Here is a 26,928-nt window from a genome sequence, read left to right on the forward strand (position 1 = left end):
CAGCAGTGCTTGTGCGTGATGTTTAAGTCACATACAGTACACCCACTTTTCTGACTTGTCCTCAGTTAAGTGTAAAAAAAACTTCAGGCTTTTTCCAAATTTACAGTTTCCATTTTCTTTTAAGCACAAACTGAAAATGTGGTTAAAAAAAACATGTCTGGAAAAGCACTTATACTGTGAACAGTTTTCATTGGAACTACTTTCTAGTAAAGAACCCAATGAAAACAGTCAACAGTGAAGGTATGTGGGTTTATCCAGTACAACCTGGACATGAAAAGAGATGTTGCTGTTGCTCTGCTTATTGAGATAACACTAGAGGAAATTGGAAAGATGTTTTTTTTGTAATTTGGGCGTAGTGATCCGTTAAAAGTGTAACACAGTCTCATACCAAAGCAGTCTGAAGCTACACTATAAGTAAACTGTGCTGAGTTGTGACAGTTAGACAGTTATTTTGTGTTAATCAGAGAGAGCTACTTGCTAATGTGGCTCTGGGACGACTCGTAGTTTTACACTCCGAGACTAAAAAAATATTGATGAGTTTTTCATGTTAGCTTAAACATTCATGATGTTGAAGTGCCTGCAGCTATAATTCAGAACAAATGTATGAGGAGAATGGGAGATGTTAAGGTTGCCAACACTACTACATGCGAATGAGTAGAGGTTGAATCGCACCAGTCGGTCTATTTTATGGATCTGATCCTTCTAGCTTATTTTAAACATTTATAAATAATGTAAAATGCTTTTGTAAAGACATAAAATAAACATATAAGATACTCCAATATGATCAAGGCCTGAACATACAATATGTTAGCAGCTACATTGAATGGAAATGGTGATAAAATATGTTCTATAATAAAAAAATGAAGCAACTTAATGGATTCCAGATGTGATATTTCAGTAGCTAAATCCAGCTGTGGTGAAATTTACATACTGTGTTTTTACTTTCACGATCTTTATGGTCATCTTTGAGTTGAAAAATGTAAAAATATAGCACCAAATTTCAAAACCTACATTTCTCTCTCAGACTAATAATAGAAATTACTTATTTTAAGAACATAAAAACCTATGTTTGCCTCTCTTAACAATAATAGTAATGATTTATTTTGGGTGAAACAGCTCTATCGTTAGTCAATTCTAACTGTAAGTATGAAAGGTCACAGCTTTGACCCTCAGAATGGACAACTGAATGCATAAAAGTGCCCAAAATAATATTTAAAGGTTAAAAAAAACTTTAAAAGCCTGATTTATAGATACATTAATGAACACATGACCCTTTAAGTTCAAATGTTAAGTATGAAAATCCCCCAAAGAGGAGTCACGGTTTCTCCACAGTAGCCCAATAAAACTAGCAGCAGTCTCTGACACAGGATACCTCACAAAACCTCCCACTACCCCCCCACCCAACCCTCCTCCCCAAACCCCCCCACAGTCCAAACCACAGACACTTACCAGCAGTTAGTGAGGCAGACACACCCTGAGCTGAACTGAGCTCGTCTCCCTCTCAGGTCAAAATGAAGGTGAGACAGAAGGAGGAGGAGGAGGAGGTGGGGGTTGGGGGGGAGTGAGGGAGGGGATCATGCTGCAGGGTTAAACAGTGATGAGACGTGATGGATGTTAGTTGGTGTTAATGAAGGAGACAACACTCGGTTGACACTGTGGACCCCGTGGATAAACACTTCCTGTACAAGTTATTAAGCAACAGTGGATCACAAAGGCACAGTTATGTGTCAGATATGTACATTTGTAATATCTGCAGATTTGAAATGAGTATTTGGTAGTTTATGGTATAATTATAATGTCATTAGGGCCCGAGCACTGACCAGCATAAAGCCCTATTTAATCTGTAAACTGACATGCATGGGGGGGTGAGGGCCCGTTCATCGCTTCTTGCAGCTTTAATTATTATTATTGTTAATTTATACCTGCATACACTCAAACTCATAAAGATGTAGATATGATAATGCATCTATAACCCATATACACTTACACACACATACTTATATTTCTATAGTTTTGAGGAACTTGACTTTATATCACTTCCTGTTTATATCTATTTCCTTCCTGATTTTTTTCCAACATTTGATTTTAAAAATTAAAAAAATGGCATTCTTGTACAGTTTTTTCTCGAAGGCTTTTATGGTGTTGCACACATGAGAAGTGATGGGAGTAGCTGTGTAAATAATAAAGAAAGGGGGGGAGGAGTTTGTGGGAGAAGTTCAAATCTCACCCCCGACACACACACACACATGTGATCAATCACCGAGTTAAGTAGGCATAATTGTCAGATTATCAGTTTCGGGAAAGTTGCGGAAAATTGTCGGAAACAGCTTCTCTAGCTTCTGATGTTGAAGAGGAGTGGGAGGATGGGGGGGTTGCAGATGCTGTTAGATGATGCAACAAACACTTTATTAAAAGAATAACTGACCCTTTGACGACCGACTTACTAATTCACCATACAGTAACCATGACGATACTTAGCTCCTATCATCTCACCTGAACTCTAAAACAGAGCCTAAATCGTCAAGCAGACTGGACTAAAGTTTTCTTATTGTCAAGGTCTCTCTTGTTGGTCCTCACAAACACACATTAACGGGGGGGGGGGGGGGCACACACCACCTCCACCTCAACCTCCACATCCAGCCCACACTCGTACTGAACCGCAACTCTTTCCATTCCACTGATGTTCATTAGTGTTGTGGGCTGCGGACGAGTCATAACACAAAGCCAATCAAATTACTTTTATGGCTGTGCGATGTATTGAAAGCGTGGCAGGACATCAGTTGGTGGGAAGGCCATAAAACGATTAAGGGTGCTAAAGAGACTCCCCCCACCACCCCCCTTTTAAAGCAAATGAAGCTGGGGCAATCATCTCTGCAGCTGATTGGCATTGCCTCGCCGCGTGGATGTCAAAAAGGACGAGGCTGGCAGGCAACTGAACGGGAGGGGGGCTGGGGGGGGGTGTTTAGTTCCCACCTCTTATTCCATACGTGAATTATAAAAATCACCTGCGGGTAAATTACACTCACAATATTTTTCACTTGAGAAAAATATCCCTTTAGCGGTTTTAGAAGTGCTAAATATTCCTGGGAATGTTTGCTCATCTGCCGGCACAAGGTGATTGTAGAGGGGAGATGGGGGGGGGGGGGGGGGAATACCCTAAAGGAATTCAGATAATAGCAGTATTAAAATGTTACAGTAAAATACAAGAGGCAATATTATGCCCTTTCTAAACCCCCGACATCAAGTGAATGAACTCCTTTATTCCCATAGTGGTATAAATGAGCGCAATAAAACTTGCGCGGTGCTGCCTGGGAGAGCGAGCATCATTCATCCTGATGGAATTAGACCGCGTTACCCACAATCCTCCCCTGCTCCCCAAACTATGGTAATAAAAGAAGAAGAGGGGCTTACAGTCACAAACAAGAGATATTATATTGACTTAGAAACATGTGACTAAATAGGGACGGCTATGAAAACAGCACGCGTTGAAAAACGGGTAATTGGGCGAATGAATCACAAAGAGAGAAAATTATGGGATGGATTGAACTATATGGAAGGATTTAACTCTACTTCCCATATTATGAAGAGGTGAGACTGAGGTTGAGTGTCTAAGCCTGGCTGGAAGGTGAACAATAACATGGTTAGTCCTTACATATGGCTGTTCAGAGATATCTGTCTAATCCCTGTGACTCTGTGTGACACTAATAGGGTCTTACATTCACTGCTAGCTGTAAAGGAAGCTGTGTTTGAGTAAAGGAGAGAGAGATCTGGATGGATTTTTATACTGATATAAAAAATACATGATATTATTAAGTCTTAAATTCTGCAAAGGAAATGGCAAGTTTTGTCCAACCAAATGTCCAAACTGCAAAGATAATACATTAAATTAGAGATTAGAGCGGCAACAATTAGCTGATTAATTGCTAAATTGATCTATAGATAATTACCTGCAACTATTTTGATAACTGATTAATTGTTTTAGTCATTTTTGTATTTATAAATTCACTGATTCTAACTTCTTGATGGTAAAGATTTGCTGCTTTTCTTTATCAGGCGTGAAAGTAAATTGAATATTGAACAATTGGACAGACTGAAGACATTTTAATTCATATCTTTGAGCTGTGGGAAATTATAACTGGTAATTTCCACTATTTTTTTTCTAACAATCTGTAGACTAAAAAAACAACTGATCGATCAATAACATAATCATCTCATAATCATAGGTGTAGACCTGAATAGAATATGATATAAAATGCAGAAAATGAGCAAATTCTCACATTCGAGAGGCTTTAACCAGTGAAAGCTTTGGCATTGTTTGCATTATAAATGACTCAAAATCAATAATGCATTGGAATAACTGACTAATCAATTAACCGATGGGTGATTTGATTGGTAAACTCCAACCATAAAATACAGCTTATTTGACATTTGCTTCTATCACATAAACATTTTTCTGCTATATAAAAGACATCAAATTAATGAAAGTAGCGTCTCACATGCAGCGGTGTGCAGGCATGGACTGTTAGTCGGGCAGTTGAAGGTGAATTAAGAAAAAAAAAAAAAAAGGACACTGGCTCCTTGAGGTTTGCAGCACATCGCTCAGATGAAGCAACAAAATGTAATATATGCGCGAGGGAGGTAATTGAATTTCACTGACACATTCTTCTGTTTTCCATATGGCCCACCAGTATGGCCAGAGCATGAGTCTAATAACGTGCAATTACGATAGGAAGCCTGAGCGTGAGCCACACTCTGACAATTAAAAGCTCTTTAAAAGACCATCAGAGGGTTACAGGAATTACAACTGGTTACTGGAAGAGCCCCTAACATGTTAAAGCAGCTCAAGACTTGGTTTCAAATATTAAGTATTTATTTGTAGCATTAAAATACTTTTTAGAGTAAATGAGGAGCAATTAACCTTTGTGTCCTTCTTTCCTCCCTTCCTTCCTCCCTCCCTCCCTCCTTCTCTCTTTCTTTCCTCCCTCTACCTCCCTCACTTCCTTGTTTCCTTCCTTCCTTCCTCCCTTCCTGTTTCCCTTTCTACCTCCCTCCCTCCTTCCTTCTTTCCTCCCTCCCTCCTACCTTCCTTCTTTCTTTCCTTTCCTTTCCTCCCTTCCTTCCTTTCCTTCATCCCTTCCTTCCTTTCTTTCTTCCCTTCTTTCCTCCCTCCTTTCCTCCCTTCCCTCCTTCCTCACTTCCTTCTTTCCTTTCCTCCTTCCTCACTTCCTTCTTTCCTTTCCTCCTTCCCTTCCATCCTTCCTTCCTTCCTTCCTCCCTTCCTTCCTCCCTTCTTTGCTTCCTCCCTTCCACCCTCCCTTCTTCCTCCCTTCCTTCCTTGACTCGAGGACAACAGGAGGGTTAAAGTAGTTTTTGGTTCCGACTTAGTATTAAAAACGTTCAAGTAGTGAAATTCAGCATTTAAAGCAGTATGAAGTATGACGCTGTTTTAACCATTTTAAGAGAATAGTTTATTTTTTATGATTGTTACATTTTATTTTGAAAGATATGACTAATTCTACAAATGTATGATTCTTGCATGGACGTATTTCTTTTTAAGGAGCTCTAAAATGTTCAACAGCTCACTTTGGAAACTAGAGGAATCCATAACTTTTAGAGTGTGGGGTTTCTTAGTACTGAGTTTTCATGGGAAAATGAAAGTAGCGACAATAGCGAATGTCCTGCAGCTGATGTAAACAACCATAACGCTGCAGTATTGTCGAGCTCTTTAATTGAGAGCACTCTCTGTTGTTAGGAGACAAAGCAAGAGGTGACCTACGCTCTTCTTTCCCACACTGTCCTGCTTTGCTGTACAATGCCTGCAGGAATGCACGCCTGTCTGTCCATCCTATTAAAAACGCTCGACACTGGTTAACACAGCCGCCACCGCCGAATGCAAAATAAAACTATACATTTTTTTATTGGATTTATCAGCTAGAAAGGAAAAAGGCAGAGCACAGAGGGATTGTGGGTTTTTGGTGAGCTCTCACTTTATCATTGCAATTATAAATCATTGGAACAAATTCTCCCATTGCACACCAAAGACTGGATGAAGCTACAGTGGGAAATTGTAGTGTAGACATGATCATTAAAAACAGTTCATACAGAAATATACAAAAAACCACAACTGTGTGTGTAAAATAACCCTGTGTAGACAAACAACCAACAAGGATAATTCATATTATTCGGTGTAAAAGATTATTTACAACACGCTTATGTGTCTAGTTTGGGGGAAAACAAACATTTGTACTACTTAATAATATGAAATGTGCCATAAAATGTCAGATTTTTGTGATGAAATGTGTGCGGAAATAACAAAAAATATGTTTTGTACCAAACTAGACAAATAAATGTGGTAAAAAAATGACTCCTACTTATAAGAGAACATGGGAATCAAAAACATTGCACAGAGATGCTACCAATTAAAAAAAAAAAGAAGAAGTAAAATCTTATCATGTTTTAAAATATTGCTACAGAGGACTGTTCATCGCTATAATTTGTTGCTCAAAAAATGTAAAACCAAGTACACTTGAGGTGCAGAGCGAGGAAGCAGGAAGGACTATAATAAATACTAAAAATATGACAAGCGATTTCATCACTCCAAAAAACTTTGAAGGCATTCAGATTTTTGTTCGCTTATTATTACCTCATGTTGCTTCAGAATGCAATTATCTCCCTTCTTTTGCCAACCAAGCTTCAGATCAAATACAAATTCTGTTAAAATGCACATAACTCTACCTTTGAACTGTAAAAAAAAAAAAAAAAAGAAAAAAAAAAAAGGCACAGTTAAAACAAAGGGTTTAAAAATTAGATCCACGTAGACAGAAACAATGTGAGAGACAACCCCTCCCCCCCGGCCCCCCCAAGTCCATGAGGTGGTGGGCGGGTCCACGTGGATGACTGACAGACACAAACAGGGACGATGAATGAGTAGAGTAGGTTGTGACAGGCGGGTGGGGTTAGTGATGGGTTGTGTCAGGAGGTGTGCAAACTCCTGCATGCATACACAGTTGAACAGGTGACGGGTGTTAGCAGTAGCACAGTTAGCCAGGAAGGCCAGTGGAGGTTAATGGTAGTCCTAAGGTGAAGAGGACAGGGTGTCATCAGTCTTGTTCATGGCTGGTAGTAGTAGTGGGGTTAGTGATGGTTAGCACCGTACTCCAGTTATGTAGGTGATGTAAGGTGCTAACACTGTTAGCATTCGCCTCTCTGGCTACATTTGAAGTTACACATCCAGAGTCGGGTCTGGTATTACAGTCTGGCCGTCTTCTCCGGCCTGCAGCGGGTTTTGATTAACAGGCTCCGGTCATTTCAGACACTCACCCAGGGCTGCTCGAAGCTGTAGGTCCTCCTGCGGTCGTCGGGGTCATCCGGGATGTTCGTGGCTTGCTGGAATTCCTGCCTCAGCCTCTGTATCCGGTCGTGGTTGCTAGGGGCTAGCCGGTTACTGAGGAGAGAGAAAGAGAGGAGAGGAGAGGGGGGGGAGAAAAGATAGATGAGTGTGAGAACTCCATTGTGAACAAGTGACCTGCTTTCATCTTAACGCAGGTGGAAATGGCCTGCAGGATGAAGTTCTTTAAAGTCCGAGGTGCTTTGTCCACGTAGCTGATCGAATGCTCTGTTGACACTGCGAAAGCAATCCAGACACATTCAACCCAGATAAAGTGTAGAATGTGATAAGTGAGGGCAGAGCCAAGAGCGGGCTCACAGCAGAGCCAACAGCAATATGAATCAAACTAATGTGCCTCTGATGTATTATTCATAACAATGAACAAAGACTAGTGGTGAACGGTGAGCGGTACCACAACACCCCCCCCCACCCCTTACCACCACCACCACCGGCCTCATATCATTCAACTTCTGCACTGCTATTGTCTGTTGCAGCCCTGCAGTGCTTACATCAAACAATGCTGCCTTCAGTGTAACTTCCTCATGGTACACTGAACAAATGTGCTGTAGACGGTGACTCCCAACTACCTACTCCATGACTGCTGTAACTCTTTTAGAGAATCTAAAACTATAAATATGAAAAGTTGGAGTGTTTAGACCATAAATTCAACCAAATGTCAAGCGTTTGCAGTGACGGCTTTCAGTATGTCTTTGCTCTAATGCAGGGATGTCAAACATGAGGCCTGTGGGACCGAACCGGCCTGCCGAGGGGTGCAATCCGGCCCACTTTCCTCTCTGTGTTCTTTTCCTTCCATCCATCTGTCCTTCCTCCCTTCCTTTTATCCTTTCGTCCTTCCTCCCTTTCTTCCTTCTGTCCTTCCTCCCTTTCTTCCATCTGTGCTTCCTCCCTTTCTTCCTTCCTTCCATCTGTCCTTCCTACCTTCCCTTTTGTCCATTCTTCCTTCTGTCCTTCCTACCTTTCTTGGTTCCTTCATTCCTTTCTTCCTTCCATCTGTCCATCCTACCTTTCTTGGTTCCTTCGTTCATTTATTGATATATAGGGAGATTTTTCTGTACTTTTATAATTCTTATAGACAATTTCAGGTATTCCAACATTAAAAAATGTCAAACTTCAGTGTTCAAGTATGTAAATCAGCTCCCCTGCAAATGACTACTGACTTCTGACTTCTGACTGGTGCTGTATATCTGTTATCACTCACTGCAGTTCACTGTCACAGTCAACCTTATCTTGGCTCAAACTGAACTGAACTCAAGAACCTGACCTGGATTTCAGAAGGAAAGTCTTGACCACACTTCATAAATTAGTGGTTTTTATTATTGACATCCATCAGTATTGGTTTACTAATTCTATTTGTAAGGAACAGTTAATTGAGTTTTTCCTCTAATGCAATTTGGAAATGTTTCTTCAGGTTCCTGAGTTCATAAACTGACAGAAAAACGGGACCAACATGTAAATGAGAAAACAGGTTAGTGTTAAATTTGTATGATCTCCTACAGAGGAAAGTAATTAACACATTTCCCCCTCAAACAGTGTGTGTGCACAGACGTGTCAGGGTGGGTGATTGAAAAAAAACAGCGGGGGCAACGTTGACTCTGAGCGTGACTTTTCAACTTTCTAGCTCAGCCAGGAAATTCCTGTGGACTGTCTTATCTCAAAAAACTCAAAAAGGTCAAACCTGCAACTCTTTCCAGTCCCAAAGCTCCTTTGAATTCAGTTTTTTGCAAATCTTTTTTTCTGCTTACAAGGGAAAACTTTAAGGTCAGTATTTGTATTTGTTGAGGGATAAGATTAAAATGCAAACAATGAAAAAAAAACAACATAAAAAAAGAGGATGTGCATGCAAAAAAAAACCCATGATATTTGGAAAAGGATAAATGAATCCCATCCTTATACTGTATGCTAGGTTATGATAGTAGCTGCACAGTTAAAAAAACAAAATAGAAATATCAGTTTATCTTTATATCCCAGTATGACTCCATTGAGGCATAATATTACTGCAATAACTGCCTAAATTCATTTTATCTATCACAATACAACCAGATAGTGGGTCTATATTATAACCTCAAACACAGCAGAACCACCAACTTATCCAGCTATTAACTCCAGACACACACAATGGAAGAGCCAGAGCCAGTCAGCCTTGTTAAAGACCAGAAACCTGTCATATGTGATCCTGCTAATCTCCATGATATGTAACACAGTCGCTTGGTCTCTTTAGAACACAGCTGACCTGATAGATACCTGCTGTGTGGGTCAAGGGCCTCAATGCCAGCTTCAACAGAAAGGCTCATATCTGTCAGAAGGGTAGCACGTAAGCAGTACCAGATTCAAAAAAAAGTAGCTCAGAGAAATAGTAGCTTATTCTGTCATGGATTGAAATCCACAGAGAGAGAAAGCACAATGATCCAGTTTGAATTTAAGTTCAGTGTTTGTCAGACGAAAGAGGTTTTCTCTCCCCTGAGGTAGTCGCTAAACTCTTTAATCAAAAGTATATCATCATCAAGGCAACCTACAGACCCCCAGACTATATACCAGAATCCTGCTCTGGAGACTGAAGAGAAGAGAAACTCAAATAAAGGGATCAAAGATCTCCAATTCTCTTGTCTGACAAAACACGGTAAATTAATCAAAGAAAGATCAACACTGCAATACAACCGAGCTGCAAAAAAAATAACAAAAACCCTCGAGAGATGGGGAAGAACAGCGGGGTGAGATTTAGTCTGAGATGAGCTTCATCCTCTGGACAGACTCACTCAATATCTGGCACTGGTGTACGAGGCTGAAAGGTCACTGTGTGGCTTTGTTGAGTCTCTCTGGCACTCAATAACAGGACTGTGGCTTGCTGACGGGGCTGCCGGCAAAGCTGTTTACCCAGAGATGCACCCTGCCTTTTATGGTCGGGCGTGCCTCCTGAAAAGTTGTCGCTGTCTGTGGCTTAAAAAGTCTGGGAAGGAAGGAAGGAGCTTTGAGAAGATGTGATGTCTGCGCTGTGGCCAGGTTTTTGGGTTATGAACTGTGCTGCTACACTATGCTCTAATATGGTCAAATAAGGAAAACAAGAAGCTTTGAGAGTAAGATCGAAACAATAAAAAGGAAAATTCACATTCATCACAATTTGCTTTACCTTTGGCTTAAATTTTAACCAGGAAGTCTGGCTGCTTGTTCTTCTTGCCCAGTTGGAGATTTTAACTGGGTGAGAATAATGTTGCTAATACTGATGGGACTGATGGTCAAAACTACAAATTCAAGACCTAGATCTCCAATAAATGGATATGATCCTTTAAACCTGCAAAGGAAGGTGCTTTGGGAAGGTTTGAGACACTTCCAGACTTATGTATTATAAAGCCACAATATGTTCTAAAGCCGCATGGTGAAACATGAGGATTTAAAAAAAAAAGAAAAAAGAAAGAAAAAGAAAAGGCTATGAGAGCAAGACTGAAGCAATTAAAGACAGACATTCAAAGTCCTTGCTCTGTTTGGTAGAGAAGAAGAAGAAGTGGTTCAAATTGGACCTAATAGCACACTAATAAGATTTATCAAATCTGTGCTGTCACTTCAAAAATCCCCCATGACATTGACGCTGCTTCCACGGATCCCAATCAAAGCTTGCCAACACATAGAGGAAGGCCTCTGTGGGCCAATGTACATTACAGTAAGTGACAGAGGCAGCTGATGGACGGAGTCCTAATCCTGTGGATTATAAATGAATGGCCCCATTTAAAGAGGCTGCTCTTCCCATGCCTTTAGGAGCATCCTTCGGACCCACCACCAACTGTACTTAGACATAAATTTTACAACTGTCCACTCACTTAGAGGAGTTGGTGACTTTTTGTATCTCAATGTGCACTTGAGAGCCAGATTTGATGAATGTGAAGCTCAGGGTGTCCACACTCTCCACTGTGGTTGAAAAACAGCTGGAGATGACCCAACTAGCCACCAGCTGGCTCACAAAGACCATCAGAGCACGTACAGCACGGCGGAGTGCTGAGGCCTACATGGTGGAAAGATTCAAGTGGATCTTGTGTCTGTGTTTTGTGACGAGAGCCCTCGTGGCGAGTGGTTACAAGTGGGGTGACCTTGAGGATACAAGAGCGGCATTGTTAGTTCACACTTCAAAGTCTTGGATGAGCGCGTCTCCACAGGCAAAATTCAGCAGTGTAAGGAGGACCATTGACAGAACCGGCCAAGACATGTTTCTTTAAATCTTATCAGCAAGTTTCATCTCTTTAAGTTAAAGGGCATCTTTAGTCCAAATCAAATTAACAGTTGCTGTTTCATATTAAAAAGCATCTCACTCTATGTTAATAATACCAGGATTGTATTCAGTGATATCCTATCTATTTCATTTGACAATAATCCTTCAGTTATAATAAACTTTTTTAATTAAAAGCCCCCATCTGGGTAGTCATGGGATTCTCATCTCCAATGTGACTGCTGTAAAAGACCAGCCTGTTAAATAAACATCCACTGGTGTATCGATACCCATGGTAAGAAAAACAGTGCACGTCGTGAATCCGCGTTGCCCCTGAACGCAGCAGCTGTGGCGGTTAGTTTTCTGCAATCTTAGATGGGGGGGAACTAGGCCCTACATCCTCTGACAAAGAGAGAGCAGCTGGTGGAGCCTTTCTCTGCTGTGAAAAAGGAACCGAGATGCTAAAGATGATAATCCAGGTCTATTGATCGAAGGCTCACAGACAGATACGAGGGAGACTGATGCGGTTGCTAACAGGTGCTAGCAGCTAACGCTCCATCTGTGAGCATCATCTACCGTGGCGGAGATTGTCCTGCTTCCACAAGCAAACATACTATAATCTGGGATGTATGTTATTAGTAATTATGAGTAACAAACTAATACTAGTACTTTATTTAATTGGGATAGATTGCATTGATGCTCTAGTGAGTTCTCTAATTTGTATAATTAATCTACTTTTCATTTCTCGAAACAGGTTATAATATAATATTTCTGTTGATGGTGTATGGTTTAAAGAAGTTTGTGGTGGACGTGCACATTCAGAATACAAATAAAGAAGGTGCTGGACCCAACAATCAATGAAAAACAAAAAGAAAAGTCCCAATGCAGGTATTTATTTGGATATCAATAATGTGACATTTCAACCAGTTATCTAAAGATGAGCATTGTGCTTGAAACGTCACGCTGATGATATCCAAATAAATACCTACATTGGAAGCTGCAGTGTGCCGACCTTTCTCTTGTTTTTTATTGCATGGTTTCAACAAATCTACAATGCAGAAGGTTATGTGAAGCAGAATTTAACCAAAAGTCCAAAGTCTGTAAGTTACATTAAGTCACGCTACCATTTCCTTAGAAAAGAGGGTGTTTAATGGTCTCCATTATGATACAATAAAAGGATTTAGTGATTTTTGCAAGACTGAAGATGATTTCTGTTTTATGTTTTAATGTACTTTATATGATGATTTAATGGCAATACTTTTTTATATGAAAATGTCTCATCTCTGCAGACTACTTCTGGTTGGATAATTGTAAAAGACTTCCAGCAGATTTTAATTTTGGTTAGCTTCAGAGAGGAGACAAAGTTTATTGTTCGCAGAGTAATGTTGTATGTAATAAGTTGTGTTAACTGTGTAATTGGTATAATCACATGAGGGCAAAGAACTTTTATATTTTGTGCATGAAAAGAAAGAAACTGAGACGAGATGCTGCTGGTTTAAATTTAGTATCAAGTAGTGATTCACTTTGATGAGGATGTTTAATATGTATATAGGCACTATGCTGGGAAAGAACATGCACGACCTGTTGACCTTTGTTGAATACGTAAAAGGTTAAAAAAAGGATTAGCTTTGATGCTTGACTACTCCCAGCCTTAGTGGTGTATGTTGATGCTGTGGAGAGATTAGATGGAGCACGAGGCCATTGTGTGTGTGTGTTGTGTCTGAGGCCATTTAGGCGCTTATTAACCCGCTCTTGCTTTTACTCTGGATTACATGGGCTTATCCCTGAGACACTGACAGAGCCAAATTGATCTGCAGAAACATGGTAATTATACACCAATCGATACATATAACCCCACTTAGAAACATCTTATCAAATCCGTGGCATTTGTCTCATTATGTCAATGAACCTAAGTAAGAGTAAAACTGGACTGCATGTTGATAAACTGCACGAGCAATTCGGTTAGTATGCAAAGAAAGATGCATGCAAACACTCGAGAAGGCATTCCTATTCTATGCAAGAGCTCGTGTTGACAGGGAAGTTAAGAGGCTAATGAATGTAGCTAACACGTTCTATAACCCAGGCCGAATCAGACACCATCTGCATGTTCACGGCCCGACTTGGATCAAACCGTTCTCTTCTCAGAGGGCACAGCACTGGCGCGGCGCCGGCATGCTGTGCCAAGCTTAGTGGATGAGTATGTATTTGTGTGTGTGTGTGTGTGTGTGTGTGAGAGTCCGGAAAGAAATATGGCACTAAAGTTGGCAAAAATGTTGCCCGAACACTGAACAGCTGCAGATGAATGTAGGTGGATTTAAATACACATTATAAAATCATATTAGTCATGATCCGGGGTAATGCATGATGACTCATTGGAAGTTTCTGCTGGGTCCACAAAGGATACAAGAGTTTATATTGTGGCTTCTTTCATAAGTAAGGACATGTTTACTGAAAATGAATACATTAACTTAATAATTTGACTTCTTTCTTTATCATTTAAAAGTTTAAATAAATAAAAAATCTGCATTTTTTTTTGAAACAATGACTAATGAACTCATCTCATCCCAAAAGAGATATACAGCCATTAATTTGTTTTCCTCTATCAAAACAGTAAGCCATTTTCATAAAACTGATCAATTTTATGCAATATATGAACTCTCACACAGATGCCGTCCTGCAACTTACAGTAGTATTCATTCTGAGGCGTAGCAATCCCACGGGGTGTCAACACTTGTGCAAAGCAGACAGTAAACATTGGAATCCATCAACGGAACGGATTGAATTTAATTGGTTTTCAGTTTTATGGGGCATCTCTATTTTTCCAGGGGCGCTGCTGGTCAGAAATGTCGGAGATGGTAATATAATATTTGACTGATATTAATGCATGCTCACACACACACACATTCACACACATACACACACATATGCATTTAAGCCAAGATGGGTAAGTGGGCTTCGATTTCAAGCTATGGCGCCACTGGAGGCAATAATGGTATGGCATACAGCAATATGCCTCTTTTTAATTAATGGGCCAATTTCATGCTTGCACACATCAGTGTATCGATGCTGGCCTTGCTCGGTTACAAGCAAATAAATTGGACGATGTTTCTGATATCCGTAATCTTGCCCTACATTTAACGAAGGTGGAGAGCATGCTGTCCTATGTGGGCCATTTAAGTTTCATTACTCAAATCCCCAGTTGGATTGTCTGGTGGAGCCACATTTGAATATGTCACTGTAATATCTGCAGTGGCATTTCACATGTGGTTTAGCAGGCGCTCCAATCTCATTTTCACACAGATGTTCTCCATAGGTTGTTTATAATGTATGCAGAGCTTGACCCTTGTGTCAGGATTAAAATGAGGAAAGATTGTGTTGGATCTAATCTCACGAATGCTTTCAGTGGAAAACACTATAGGATCAAATTAACTGCAAAACAACAGCCTTGCACACGCCTCTTTTTTATATACACACGCTCCACAAATCCATTATAGTGAAAAACAATGTTTGGCAGAGTCGACTACATCTGCATATCTACTCCACTGTAACTCTTCTCTTCCTTAGAAAACAGTCATTTGTTCAAGCTAAGGCTGGGTGATACAACGATAATAATCATATTGAGATTTTCCTTGATAGATATATAACAAGAACTGAGAGGGAGAGAGAAGCCAACGCTAGCTGCTAAGTAACTAGCAGAGCTACACTGGGTCAGGTCACACTGGCTGCTAAGGGCTGGGGGCTAGCTAACTACACCAGCTAATGACCACACTTCAATGGTGCGAAGCCATTATCCTGCAACACAACAAATAAACTCCATATAATTATCAGGAATAGCTAAACATAAGATACACTCAGCAAGAAAGAGCAAGAGGGAAGCCATTGCTAACTGCTAAGTAACTAGCAGAGCTACACTGGGTCAGGTCATACCGACTACTAAGGGCTGGGGGCTAGCTAACTACAGCAGCTAATGACCACACTTCAATGGTGCGAAGCCAGTCTCCTGCAACACAACAAATAAACTACATATAATTATCAGGAATAACTAAACATAAGATACACTGAGCAAGAAAGAGCAAGAGGGAAGCCATTGCTAACTGCTAAGCTAAAGTAATGAGCAGAACTGTGGAATTAGCGAGAAAGTCACTAAAAGTAGGAGAGAGCTAAAAGTGCTTAAGCAGAACTAGTGCAAGTTTAAATGTACAGAAAGTAATAAGCTACTGTAATCAAGATTAAACATTACAGTAAACTGTTTGTTTGCAATGTTTCCCTCTTAGTGAACCACAAACTATTTCCTAGCTTCACTCATTAAGATTTAATTCCTTGTAAAGTTGCAACTATTTCTGTTATTGATTATTTTGCTGATTATTTAACTGCTTTGTCTTTATATAATGTTGTTGCCAACCTCAAATGTCTTGTTTTATCAAATCAAAAGTCCAAAATACAAGAAAGAAATTAAGTTTATCACAGAAAAGCTTAGAATGTTTTTTTACCTTTAAGAAGCTGTAGCCAGCAACGATTGGTGTTTTGCATAAAACATGATAAACGATTATTAATTTATCAAAATGGTTTCTGATTATTATTTATTTTTGTACATCAGCCAATTGATGTAGTTGCAGCTTTGATTTTTTCTTTCTCTTTAGAGTTTTATCAAATGCACAAACTACGCTATCATTTCAAAAAGTGAGATGGGAAACTGATATCAGATCTTATTATCCATATTAACATTGGCTCCTAATCTAACATGCCATCACACATGTTGCGCTTTGAAGTAACGATGAGAGAACAGCGTCTTATCTTATCCATCATCGACAGATGGTGATCTCCTCTGTGTAGGACATCATCACAAAGGCATACAGCGAAACTCAAGTATATGTAAAATTGGAAAAATGTTCAAACACTTGTGCTTCATTTCATTTTAACACTTTTTTTCTGTTCCTGTTTAAAAGATAACATGTTTCCTTTGGTTGCTCTTTCAGCTTTCACCTCATGTCTGTCTCACTATCTCTTGCTTTCTTTATCCATCTCACACACAGATATAAATACAGACACACATACTACAGTATACACACACACTTTTGCTCCGTCTCTATCGCACCATGATCTATTAGTCTCTACCTTACACACATGCTGACACTGACACTGACTTGAGGGTTAACAGAAGACGACATCCATCACACCGCACCATTCAATCATTCAATGGACTGATCTGTGCTGTCAGATAAGACGCTTACTGTAATATATCTCAGCTTCACATGCCGTTATGATCCCACCAATCATAACTAATGCTCACAGGTGACCAGTCTTTGTGATTCACAGCCTATCATAATGATTCAGCACATTCAGTCACCTGGGGAAACTGTATCCAGGCAACAAGGTTTGGATAAAGGGTCTTCTGAGTTAATGGCTTCACCACAGCCAGCATCGCACCTTACTAATTATTCCTTTCTGTGTCAACATGGCTATAAAGTAGGCTCTTCTAGGCCATTAACTTGTAGTGGTGCTTTAACAACTCTGCAGAGAAGTGAAAACTAGTTTCAACCCGCCTGCACCCGTAAGAGCTGTGTTTTCCTACAGGTTGAGCAAATTACCGGCAGTGTTTGAGGACGCAAAGTGTGAGATGAAAGTTTGAGAGGGGAAAGGAGAGGATTTTCAAAACCAGCAGGGTGAGTACGCCGTCTTATCAGCAGTGGATTAGGGAAGCATTAAAGAGCCGAACTTTAAAAAAAAAAAACATTTTTATGAGGTCTCAGCTAAACTAAACACTGATAACAAGGCCAGACATTTCCTTACTCATGAATAAAGTTCAGTCTAAATCAAAAACTACACTTCTTTGGATATTGTCTTTTCATTTTTGGGAGAGTATCACTGACATTTTAACTCAGAGGTTCTGCATTTGTTTTAACAGTTGAGGTAAAAATGGTGTTATTAAATATTTCTGGATTAAGAGTGGTTTTAAGGGCCAGGATGCAGGGCGCCCAGAGGGTCTTAGCGCTTCACAATGATCCCTAAAATACCCCAATTCTACAAGTACGGCTGAAACTCCAGATAATTGGGATCAAGGGTGCACAAGAGGCACAGTAAACCACCCGTTCTCCAATATATGTACCTACAATACAATACAATATACTTTATTGTCCCACATAGGGCAATTTGTCTTGGACTCAGCAACTGAGCCATGAATGCCTTGACAGCCACAATGACAACAGACACAACATCACCAGCCATACCATCCCAACAATAATTACATAACAGATCCCATAACATTGCACACAACACATACACACACCAATGGGAAGAACACATGATAAAAGATCACCACAATAAAAGCACTATAAAATTATTGCGCAATCTTCGGCCTTAAGCAGCATTATTTAGGAGTTTGATGGAGGTTGGAACAAATGAATTATTAAAACGATTGAGTTTGCAGTACATCAACAGTGGTGGTGGGTGGAACTGGGGGGGGGGGGTATAATGTGACCCTAACCCCCCCCCCCACCTCCCTCCTTCCCTTCCAGGTGACCTTCAATTGAAAGAATAAACTTTTAAAACAATGAGACTTGACGTGAGAAGGACCCAAGGACAGTAAGATCTGATTGGGCAGAGCGCTGAGAAAAAGTGGACCCTTTCCAAAATTAGGTCAACATTAACAGATGAAAATAGCAACAGAGGCAGCAGCCGAATGGAACCAAGATGAGCTAGGGAGACCTATACTTTCCAGGAACACATTAGACTTAGCAGTGACAGCGGCAATGCAGAGGAAATTGGGTATTCCACACATTGGGAGAATATAGAGGGAATATAGAGTGCTATAATGGCTAATAATGAATTTGAAGATACTGGATGCATGCAATCAATGAAACCAGAAAGACTTGGTGGGGGAAAAATGAGGGGGTGGGAGGCAAAACAAATTTATCTTTGTATGTATCAAAGACTGAATTACACAGCCTACATTACAGTAGCTATAGCCGTCCTACAATGATCCGTACATAAGGAAGCAGCAGACAGTCTGAGTGCGACATTATTCACAGATATCGGGAGAAAGGATTCATCTCTTGTATGACAGCAGAATGGATCACCCTTTAAAGGCAGAAAAAAAGGAAATGAGGGAACGAGGCAGAGAAAGAAATAGTGAGATAGCAGTCATCTGGCTGCGGGGCTGAGGCGATTGTGACCGAAGGAAATAAGTAGAGCAGGGCTAAATTAGAATTCCAATGCCAGTTTTGGTGGGGAAAGGTAAAGCTTTGACTGATGCGTATCTACAATGCTGGCTTGATAATTTTGGCGCGGGCGGCCTGGTCTGTGGAGGAAAGAGAGAAGGGTAGACATGAGAGGGAGAAGGAGAGGGAGCGGGAATGACATTGAGAGAGAAAAAGGAAATCGAATTGGAGCAGTCTAATTTCTGGGGCAGGCATCACGGTCCAGCTCATATGGCGCTCTCTCTTTTTCTCTGTCGTGGGGAGTTGGGGTGACGGATGGACGTCTCACTTGTAATGGTTCCCATTTTCAGAGAGCTGTATAATACTGGCCGACGGAAGCATCAGCAGCATCTGATAAATCATAATCTAAGTCAAATTAGGATCCATTATCATCAGTAGGCAGGAGGCCCTTTTCCCCCCTGTTTCAGGGCTGCGTTGGAGGAAAATGAGACTAGAGGCATCTTGTGACAGCAGGCAATTTTGAGGGAGAAAGAGTGAGTATCTGATGTATGATTGCCATGGTAATGCATATCCTAGATGCCAGGGAGACCGCTAAGACAGAGGCTGGAATTTGGCAAAGGCATGATCATAATACAAGCCCAATCTCATGTGCACTTAAACCATCCACATCACTCCTTTCTGCAAATGTGAGCTCCTGAACCTTTTGTTCTATTCAATATGTTACTATCCTCTAGAAGAATTGCTATAGTTTTAAGTGTAGTAATTTAGATTTAAGACTGTGCATATATACTTGTTACCCATTTGCTTTATTTCAGACAAAGTCATTAAAAGAAATGTCAAACTAGTTAATTGTGACTCATGTTTAGTAGTATTGTAGCTCCAAAACACATTTGTTACCAAATCACCCCCCCCCCATGTATTTTATGACATCTGAAAACAGAGCAAAACATTTGTTTTTCCAAAAAAAACTCCCCTTGGGAACGGAGGCAAAGTGCAGCACTGGTTCAGCTAGCATTCATTAAAAACTGGGACTCTACACAGTAGCTTCATGAAATATTCAATATACAGTAGCTTTTGGAAGACAGGACATGTTTTCTAGGATGCCAAAAACAAATGTGGTTTTAAATAAAAATATCAAATCTGATTTCTCGTTTTGTAAGCACCTGAGGCTCAACTGGAAAATAAGATGAGAACAGTCAAATACCTTGGATTGGTTTTCTTGTTATGTATAATCATTTTTAACTTGACTAAGACTAAGCAGTGCTTTCTGTTTGGCTACTGAGCTTTTATCACACTGCAATAAATTTCATTACTTTCAAGTGGGAGAGACCCAAATGAGTTTTAAGTTGACTGATTATTGAAACCGAAAGCATTTTATTCCACAATAAAAATGCACATTAACCACATGGAGATCAACTATAATTAGAATTTACACAAAATCTACCAAATGAACCTACGATGGCATTACAGACTACTTTTGCATCTTTTATTTTGAAAGTTAAACATACAGTAGCAGTTTAAGTGAATATCTAATGAGGCAGTATGTCTATAGGTGGCATTTTCTTTCCCCATTAGCAACAAAGCTGTTTTTACTCTTTACATTTTGGACTCTGCCTTCTCTAACTCTAGAGAACAATGCTGCAGTTTGGGTGGACCACACAGCTTAGCACCCTTAAACTCCTGGTGAAACAGGTGTTAAACAGCAGTTGCATCTATTAGAGCCATCTTAAAAGGATATCCTGGGTAACGTCCTCCCTATCCTTAAGAAAAAAGATCCCACAGAACCAGCTGCAGTCGTCACCTCCACCGGGCACTTAAGACTTTCCTGCTTCTCCTCCAGACAAACATTTCAAAGGAGGCCCACCATGAAATACCCATAGCATCAGCAGGGTACAGACACTTCCTCCTTTCTTGCTTTTCCCCTCATTGACTCAATCCCACCCTTCCCCCCTCCTCCTCCTCCTCCTCCTCCTCCTTCTCCACCACTTCCTGTCTTTCAATCTGCTGTGTCCTGAAGTCCCCATTGTGCTGACCACTGGGAATGTTCACAGGTGGAAATTGAGCGGGTTTTTGGTCAGTCAAGGGGAATTTAGGTGTAGTGTAAAGTAACAGGAGGTTTCTCATGATTCATCTAATGTGAGTGTATGTGCATGGGCAGAGAGGTGGGAGGTGGGTGGTGGGTGGTGGGTGGTGTAGAAAGCAGCAATGATACCTACACCCACTGGTATGTTTTTATTACAAATTGCAACGATTTTCATGCTGTAGTTATCTGGATAATTTCTGAAATGCACATGATATCTGAATTATAGTATCCCCTTATTTTCATTATCCTTTTTTTTATCTTTAAATAAGGTTTCACGACAGGACTGTAAAGAAATATGTTGTATGTAACAGAGATATATCTATAAGCCTACAGCAAAAATGCTACTGAATCTCATTCAAACAAAAGAACATTATGGGTATCTTTGGGTATAAAGTATTAGCTACACCCATGAAAGACTGTTTTATATTCCAGGTGTTAACTTCCTCCTAAATCCGACACAATAAATGCTTTAATTTTAATCTTCCACTTCTCACTTTCCACCTAGACTTTAGCTCTGCACAACTTCTCAGGCTAAGGTGAAAAATTCAAAATACAGCAGCCAACACATCATTTCACTCCTGTTACAGGGTCTGTGTGTGTCTCTGTGTGTCTGTGTGTGTGTGTGTGTGTGTGTGTGTGTGTGTGTCTGTGGGGGCGAGGGGGGTTCAGACAACACAATAAAAGCCTCTCATTTGTTATCTCCACTTTGCCATCCAAGGAGATGAGGTCGGAAAAAGACAAATCTTTTACAACTGTCCACTAAAGGCAGCAATAAAATACCACAGTGAATTCTAATGTGGACAGGTGATACAGTAAATCCCCTGGAGGATCCCTTACCCTCCTTATCCCCCCCACTACCTCCCCTTTCCACCCCTACTACTACTGTCTGCTGGCAGCCAGGGCAGACAAAGCTCCCTGACTCCTGTCAAAACATCTCCTAACTAGGTAACAGTGGCTACAGCTGTCCCCTGATGGAGGGCTGACTGCACCGAGACCGTAAGGAGGTTTGAGTTTGTGTGTGTGTGTGTGTGTGTGTGTATGTCTGGACTCGACCAGAAAATGCAGACAGTCTGTTGGAAGGGTTGACAGGGTGGCTGCACTGATGCTTTGTGTGTGTGTGTGTGTGTGTGTGTGTGTGTGTGTGTGGGTGTGTGTGTGTGTGTGGGTGTGTATATATAGGTTTGTGTATAAGTATGTCATGCGTCTGCTCTTTTTTCCTTCCCTGCATTGTTTATTGTTTATTGTTTCTTTATTATGTTTTTAATCTTAATATAGCTCTGAAATCATTATTATATTATTCATGTAATTCATTTCACACAAAAATCTAAACATTAGCTTCTTAACTGTTAAAGGGTTTTTTTTGCCTTTGTTGTATTGTACGGGTCAATGACCCTTTCTTTGGTGTCCAAGTGGTTTAGTCAAATTTAAAGTGGTTAAAATTTCAAAATAAATGTATGAGTAACTTGCACACATTCTTTGTTTGTGGACCCAGCATCAAATTTCTGCTTTTAATCCATTTTGAGAGAATATATTAGAGGGTTATGGCAGAAATGTCTAAGTGGTGTAACCATAAAAATGTATGTATCAAATAATTAAACTTGCTTAAAAACACTAAATTCTCAATAACACCATACACCATACAGTCTGGCATGATCTTACATTATAACTTTTTATGTTAAATAAAGCTAATGGAATACTATTATTTGTATAAGTACACTTAAATACACTGTAGATAGATAAAATATATAATATTAAATATCTTTTGTGGTTACACCATTTGACATTTTCAGGAGGATTCAGTCTTACTTTTGGTAAAAAATAAAAAATAAATGGTGCAATACTGCTTTTAAGACAGTTTTTAAAGATATTTTTGAGTTGCTCATCTGGCCAACCCTTATTTGTAACTGACCCATATATTATTATAAATTTAATATGTGTGGGCTTTGGAGTTGTGTGCAATACAAAGATGTAAGGTCTTGGAATTTATAACTTATTTCTTACAGGTTGTTTATCACACATCAAACAATGAGCTGACTAACCATTTAAATAAAGAATTACTACCAATAAAAATGTCCGTGAAATAAAAAATGCTGTTTTGTAAAACTGATTGATCTTCTTTGCTGCACAGTATTATTTGTGAAGGCTTTTTTTCAAGCATCAAATTTGCCATTTTCAGATTGAGCATCTAATAAAGTGACCATGAGGCTGCATTGTGTTCAGTAAACAGGTTTGACGGACTGAAAGGAGCATGTGTTTTCTTATTGTTCCATTAACCACAGACATTAATTTAACAGTAAGCAATGCACCAAAGCGACTCGCCTATTTCACACTGGAAAAAGCCTCTCATTCATTCATTTAAAGCCTTTCACTAATTTGAGAGCCTTAAAGTTAGCCAACTGTTGAAGAATTCATCAACATCTTTTTGAAGACCCTCACAGATGCCCTGGCTCTATCTGATGCAACAGACAGACACATACGCACCCACATGAAAGCCCCGTCAAACAGCACCCATGGAAACAACTCAAAAAGGTGTTACACTGTTTCTAGCAGACACCCAGCCACACAGTTCTCCACGGTTCAAATCCCTCTGGGGGGGGGAGGTGGTTGCTGTCTAGAGAGACCCTGTCAAAACCCCCCTAGATGGGATCTCCTTTTGAAAGCTGTGATGAGGAAAGGATGCGGATGGGGGGGTTGAGGGCAGGCAGCAGATAAAGGAGCTAAGAAGGAAGACAGTAAAGGAAGGAAGGATGAGGATGAGGAGGAGGAGGCGAGAGCACAGGACAAGTGTGAAGGAAGGATGATAGTGGAGGTAGTAGAAGGAGGCGGGGGGGGGTGGCAGACAAAGGAGGTGAGGTTTGTGGTGGAATTCAAAGGAGGATGTGATAAGAGGTGTGACAGGGAGGAAGCAATTATTTTTATATTATCTGTTCATTCTAAATAAATAGCAGTTTGAAACATGTTAAAGGTTTATAGCACGTAGACTTCAGAATATATTATATTATGGTATTTCTGACATACGAGACAAGCTTAACCTCCTGAGACTCGAGCTTTTGTTTTGTATGCAAGAGTACTTCCTGTTTAGCAGAGTCGTAGCTTGTTGTTATTGCTAAAATGAGTCAAATTTTTGGGGCCGATCACCGATCAGTGAGTTTAAATAAAGCGATCACCGATCCGATCACGTCTTCTTTGTCCACACTCCGTTTCTTAAACTCGGCATGCTTCTCCTCGTGTTCCCTATCCAGGTACATTTGTGCTGTTGAAACATTTTGCAGATGCTTCCCCACGAGGTTCTTTAGTGTTGCACAGATTGTTAAATAGGTTGTGATTTATCTGTCTGCCCACAACACCCACGTTTGTTTGAATCCAACAGCTAATGATTCAAGATTCAAAAAACTTGATTGTCCATCACATCGTGACAGAGCTCAAAACTAACTGTCGGATTCAAACAAACATGTCGGTGGTGTGGAACTTCTTCAGAGTAAATGAGACAGATAAAACACAAGCCATCTGCAATCTATGCAACGGGAGCATCTGCAAAAAGTTTCAACATGACGACATTGATCGGATCGGCGAATTAAGACATTACAGACGATCTCACAAATTGCATAAAATGCTAAATATTGGCCGATCCGATATAGCCGACCAGATCGGTGTAAAGCCTAGTACCTGGCTCACTATTGTCAGGGGATCGGCTGTTGATTGACTTGCTATCTCAATTTTTACAGTTGTTTTTACACCGTAATGTGCTTTTATTACCACTAGGTGGCACAAAAAAGTGTGTACGAATGAGGTCAACAGGTCGAAGTTTGGCAGAATGAAGTATAAGGTCCAGCAAACCCAAAAAGGGTTGCAGGAGGTTAAGTTAGGATAGGGCCGAATATATGGAGCCTGAAGAGAGAAAGATGGGGTATAACATGGAAACGCTGGGTTTAAATCCCATTGTAATTTGTTTGGGGATAATAAGTGTTTTTATAAATCATGTGATTCCCTAATTTTTTTTTTTGCAGATATCCCCCTCTTTTAGTACACATACATGTTTGCCTGATGCAGACTTTGCCCCTGAATGTATTTTCAAATGTTGGTAGAAAATATGACAATACACTGGTGGTCCTTCATGCTGATGATGGTGATGAAGAATATTAAGAGTAGTCTCATTAAAGCAATCACTTAACCCTTGTTTCCTGTATGGAAGCATTACCATTTGTTAAATTTCACCATTCATTTAGTTTAATCTGTCACCTGTCCACATTAGTTTTCAAATTATGCTATATATAATATTTGGACACACATTTTTAATGCATTTTGGAGCACAATCACGTTACTTCACTTGATTTGTGATGATGTGGATCATTCAAGATTTCAGAGTGAAGTTTGAACAGGGCGGTAAAAAGAAGGCTGTTGAATTATTGATATGGTGGACATCACCTTTCTGAGATGAAATATAGTGAGGAGGAAAGAGCTGGAGAGAGATATAGGGGTGTCTTTTTTGATTCTGAATATATAATTCTGCTCATTTTTCATTTAAGTAGGAGGAGAGGGCTAACCTGAAGGGGTAAATGGGAGATAGTGACAAGTCAAGGGATGGATTTTGGACTGAGGGATAGGAAGGAATATTTATAGATTTAGACTGACAGTAAGGAAGAGGGAAGAGATAAGACTGAAAGCACAAAAGGCAGAGGAGGGGGTCTGCTGAGGGCCTTCAGAAAAAAAAAAAAAAAACCCCTTCAAAGTGGTCTGAGTGAACGGGCGGGTGGGGAGGAGGAGGAGGAGGAGGAGGAGATGAAGGGAGGTTGAGATGCAGACTATGACCGCATCCACACTAAAAAGGCTAAATCTGATAACTAAATCTGATAATACTTTAGTTTTTTTCTTTTTAGGCAGGTCAGTATGGGTGTAGTCTATGTCATGCTGTGGAGAAAGACTGAGCCCCTGGTGATTGCGTAATTGAATGAGAGAGAATGAGGGAGGCGAGGGTGCAGGCTACGTTCTGGCACGAAGTGAATTAATCCCTGGAGGTACCGCAGCCAGCTGCTGACACAGGCTGGTTTTATAGTGAGCCGGGGGGCCATAAATAAGGCATTATGGGTATGGGGTGGGGTGGGGATGGGGGCCTGGCTTAAGTGTGCCACTTTAAGAGGCCCTTTTGCCATTTGTTGTGTGTCTATGCTGTTTGAAGTGATATACCAGTGTGTGTGTGTGTGTGTGTGTGTGTGTATGGTATGGTGACCTCACTGTGGCTGCGCTGTACGTCAAGCAAACAGAGCGAGACACAAGTCAGGAGACCCTCAGGGATCCGCCCCTGACTCAAGATCATGACCCCCCCCCCCCCCCCCCCCCCCCCCCCCCGTTTCCTCCTTTGTGTTGTTTCTGTTAATCATATCTTAAGAGCTGGTGTCTAATGGTGTCTAATGGTGTCCATCTCATCATGGTATAAAGCTCTTCAATCAGTTGTGTTATATTTTACATTGTGTTGTAAGGGGGGTGGGGGGGGGGGGGTCGGGATGTTGAATTGATTGTGCATATTAGAACACTTCATCCTTCATTTATTAGCCTCCTACATTTCCATTTTTTGCTCGAGTTCCACAAATTATACTTGAAATGTAAATGTATTCTCTTTTCCCCTCTTCCTCATCTTATTTGTGGAGCTGCCTCTGTCCCTCTGGAGTTCAGGGACACTTGTACTTACAAGTCCATAATACAGGACAGAAACTATCTATTTAAAGTGATCTTGCATCATTGCCATGGTAACACAACCTGCATCAAAATAAACTAGTGCAAAGTCAGTCAATCATATCAGAGTAATACTGTTCTGTGTGTTTTATATGTACAGTATTTATATTGCATTGCATAATTGTTTTTTTGTAGTATGCATTTTTTTTTATGTGTTTGGTTATAAGATAAACCTTCATATATTCACATTGCACTTGGGTGGTTTTATGTGATTGGCTCTTGGCTCAGGTTTTGTTTGTTTAATATAAATATTTGTGTGTTTTTTATGTTGTTTTTTTCAGCTGGCTGCAAGAAGAATTTCCCTTTAAGCCAAAGTAAAACTTGGAAGTTTGTCTAGTAAACACTGTTTATAGCTAGA

The 26,928-nt window shown here is 40.3% G+C and overlaps 1 protein-coding gene across 1 annotated transcript in view; it reads right to left on the reverse strand.

Moving 5' to 3' along the window:
* Positions 1 to 26,928, reverse strand: part of LOC128369481 (partitioning defective 3 homolog) — a 328,222-nt gene that overhangs the window by 8,116 nt on the left and 293,178 nt on the right. Inside the window, exon 23 of the mRNA XM_053330529.1 lies at positions 7,321 to 7,444. Within this exon, the coding sequence (XP_053186504.1) occupies positions 7,321 to 7,444 (124 nt within the window). The remainder of the gene's footprint in view (positions 1 to 7,320; positions 7,445 to 26,928) is intronic.

Source organism: Scomber japonicus, chromosome 12 (assembly GCF_027409825.1).
Source record: "Scomber japonicus isolate fScoJap1 chromosome 12, fScoJap1.pri, whole genome shotgun sequence".
Taxonomy (NCBI): domain Eukaryota; kingdom Metazoa; phylum Chordata; class Actinopteri; order Scombriformes; family Scombridae; genus Scomber; species Scomber japonicus.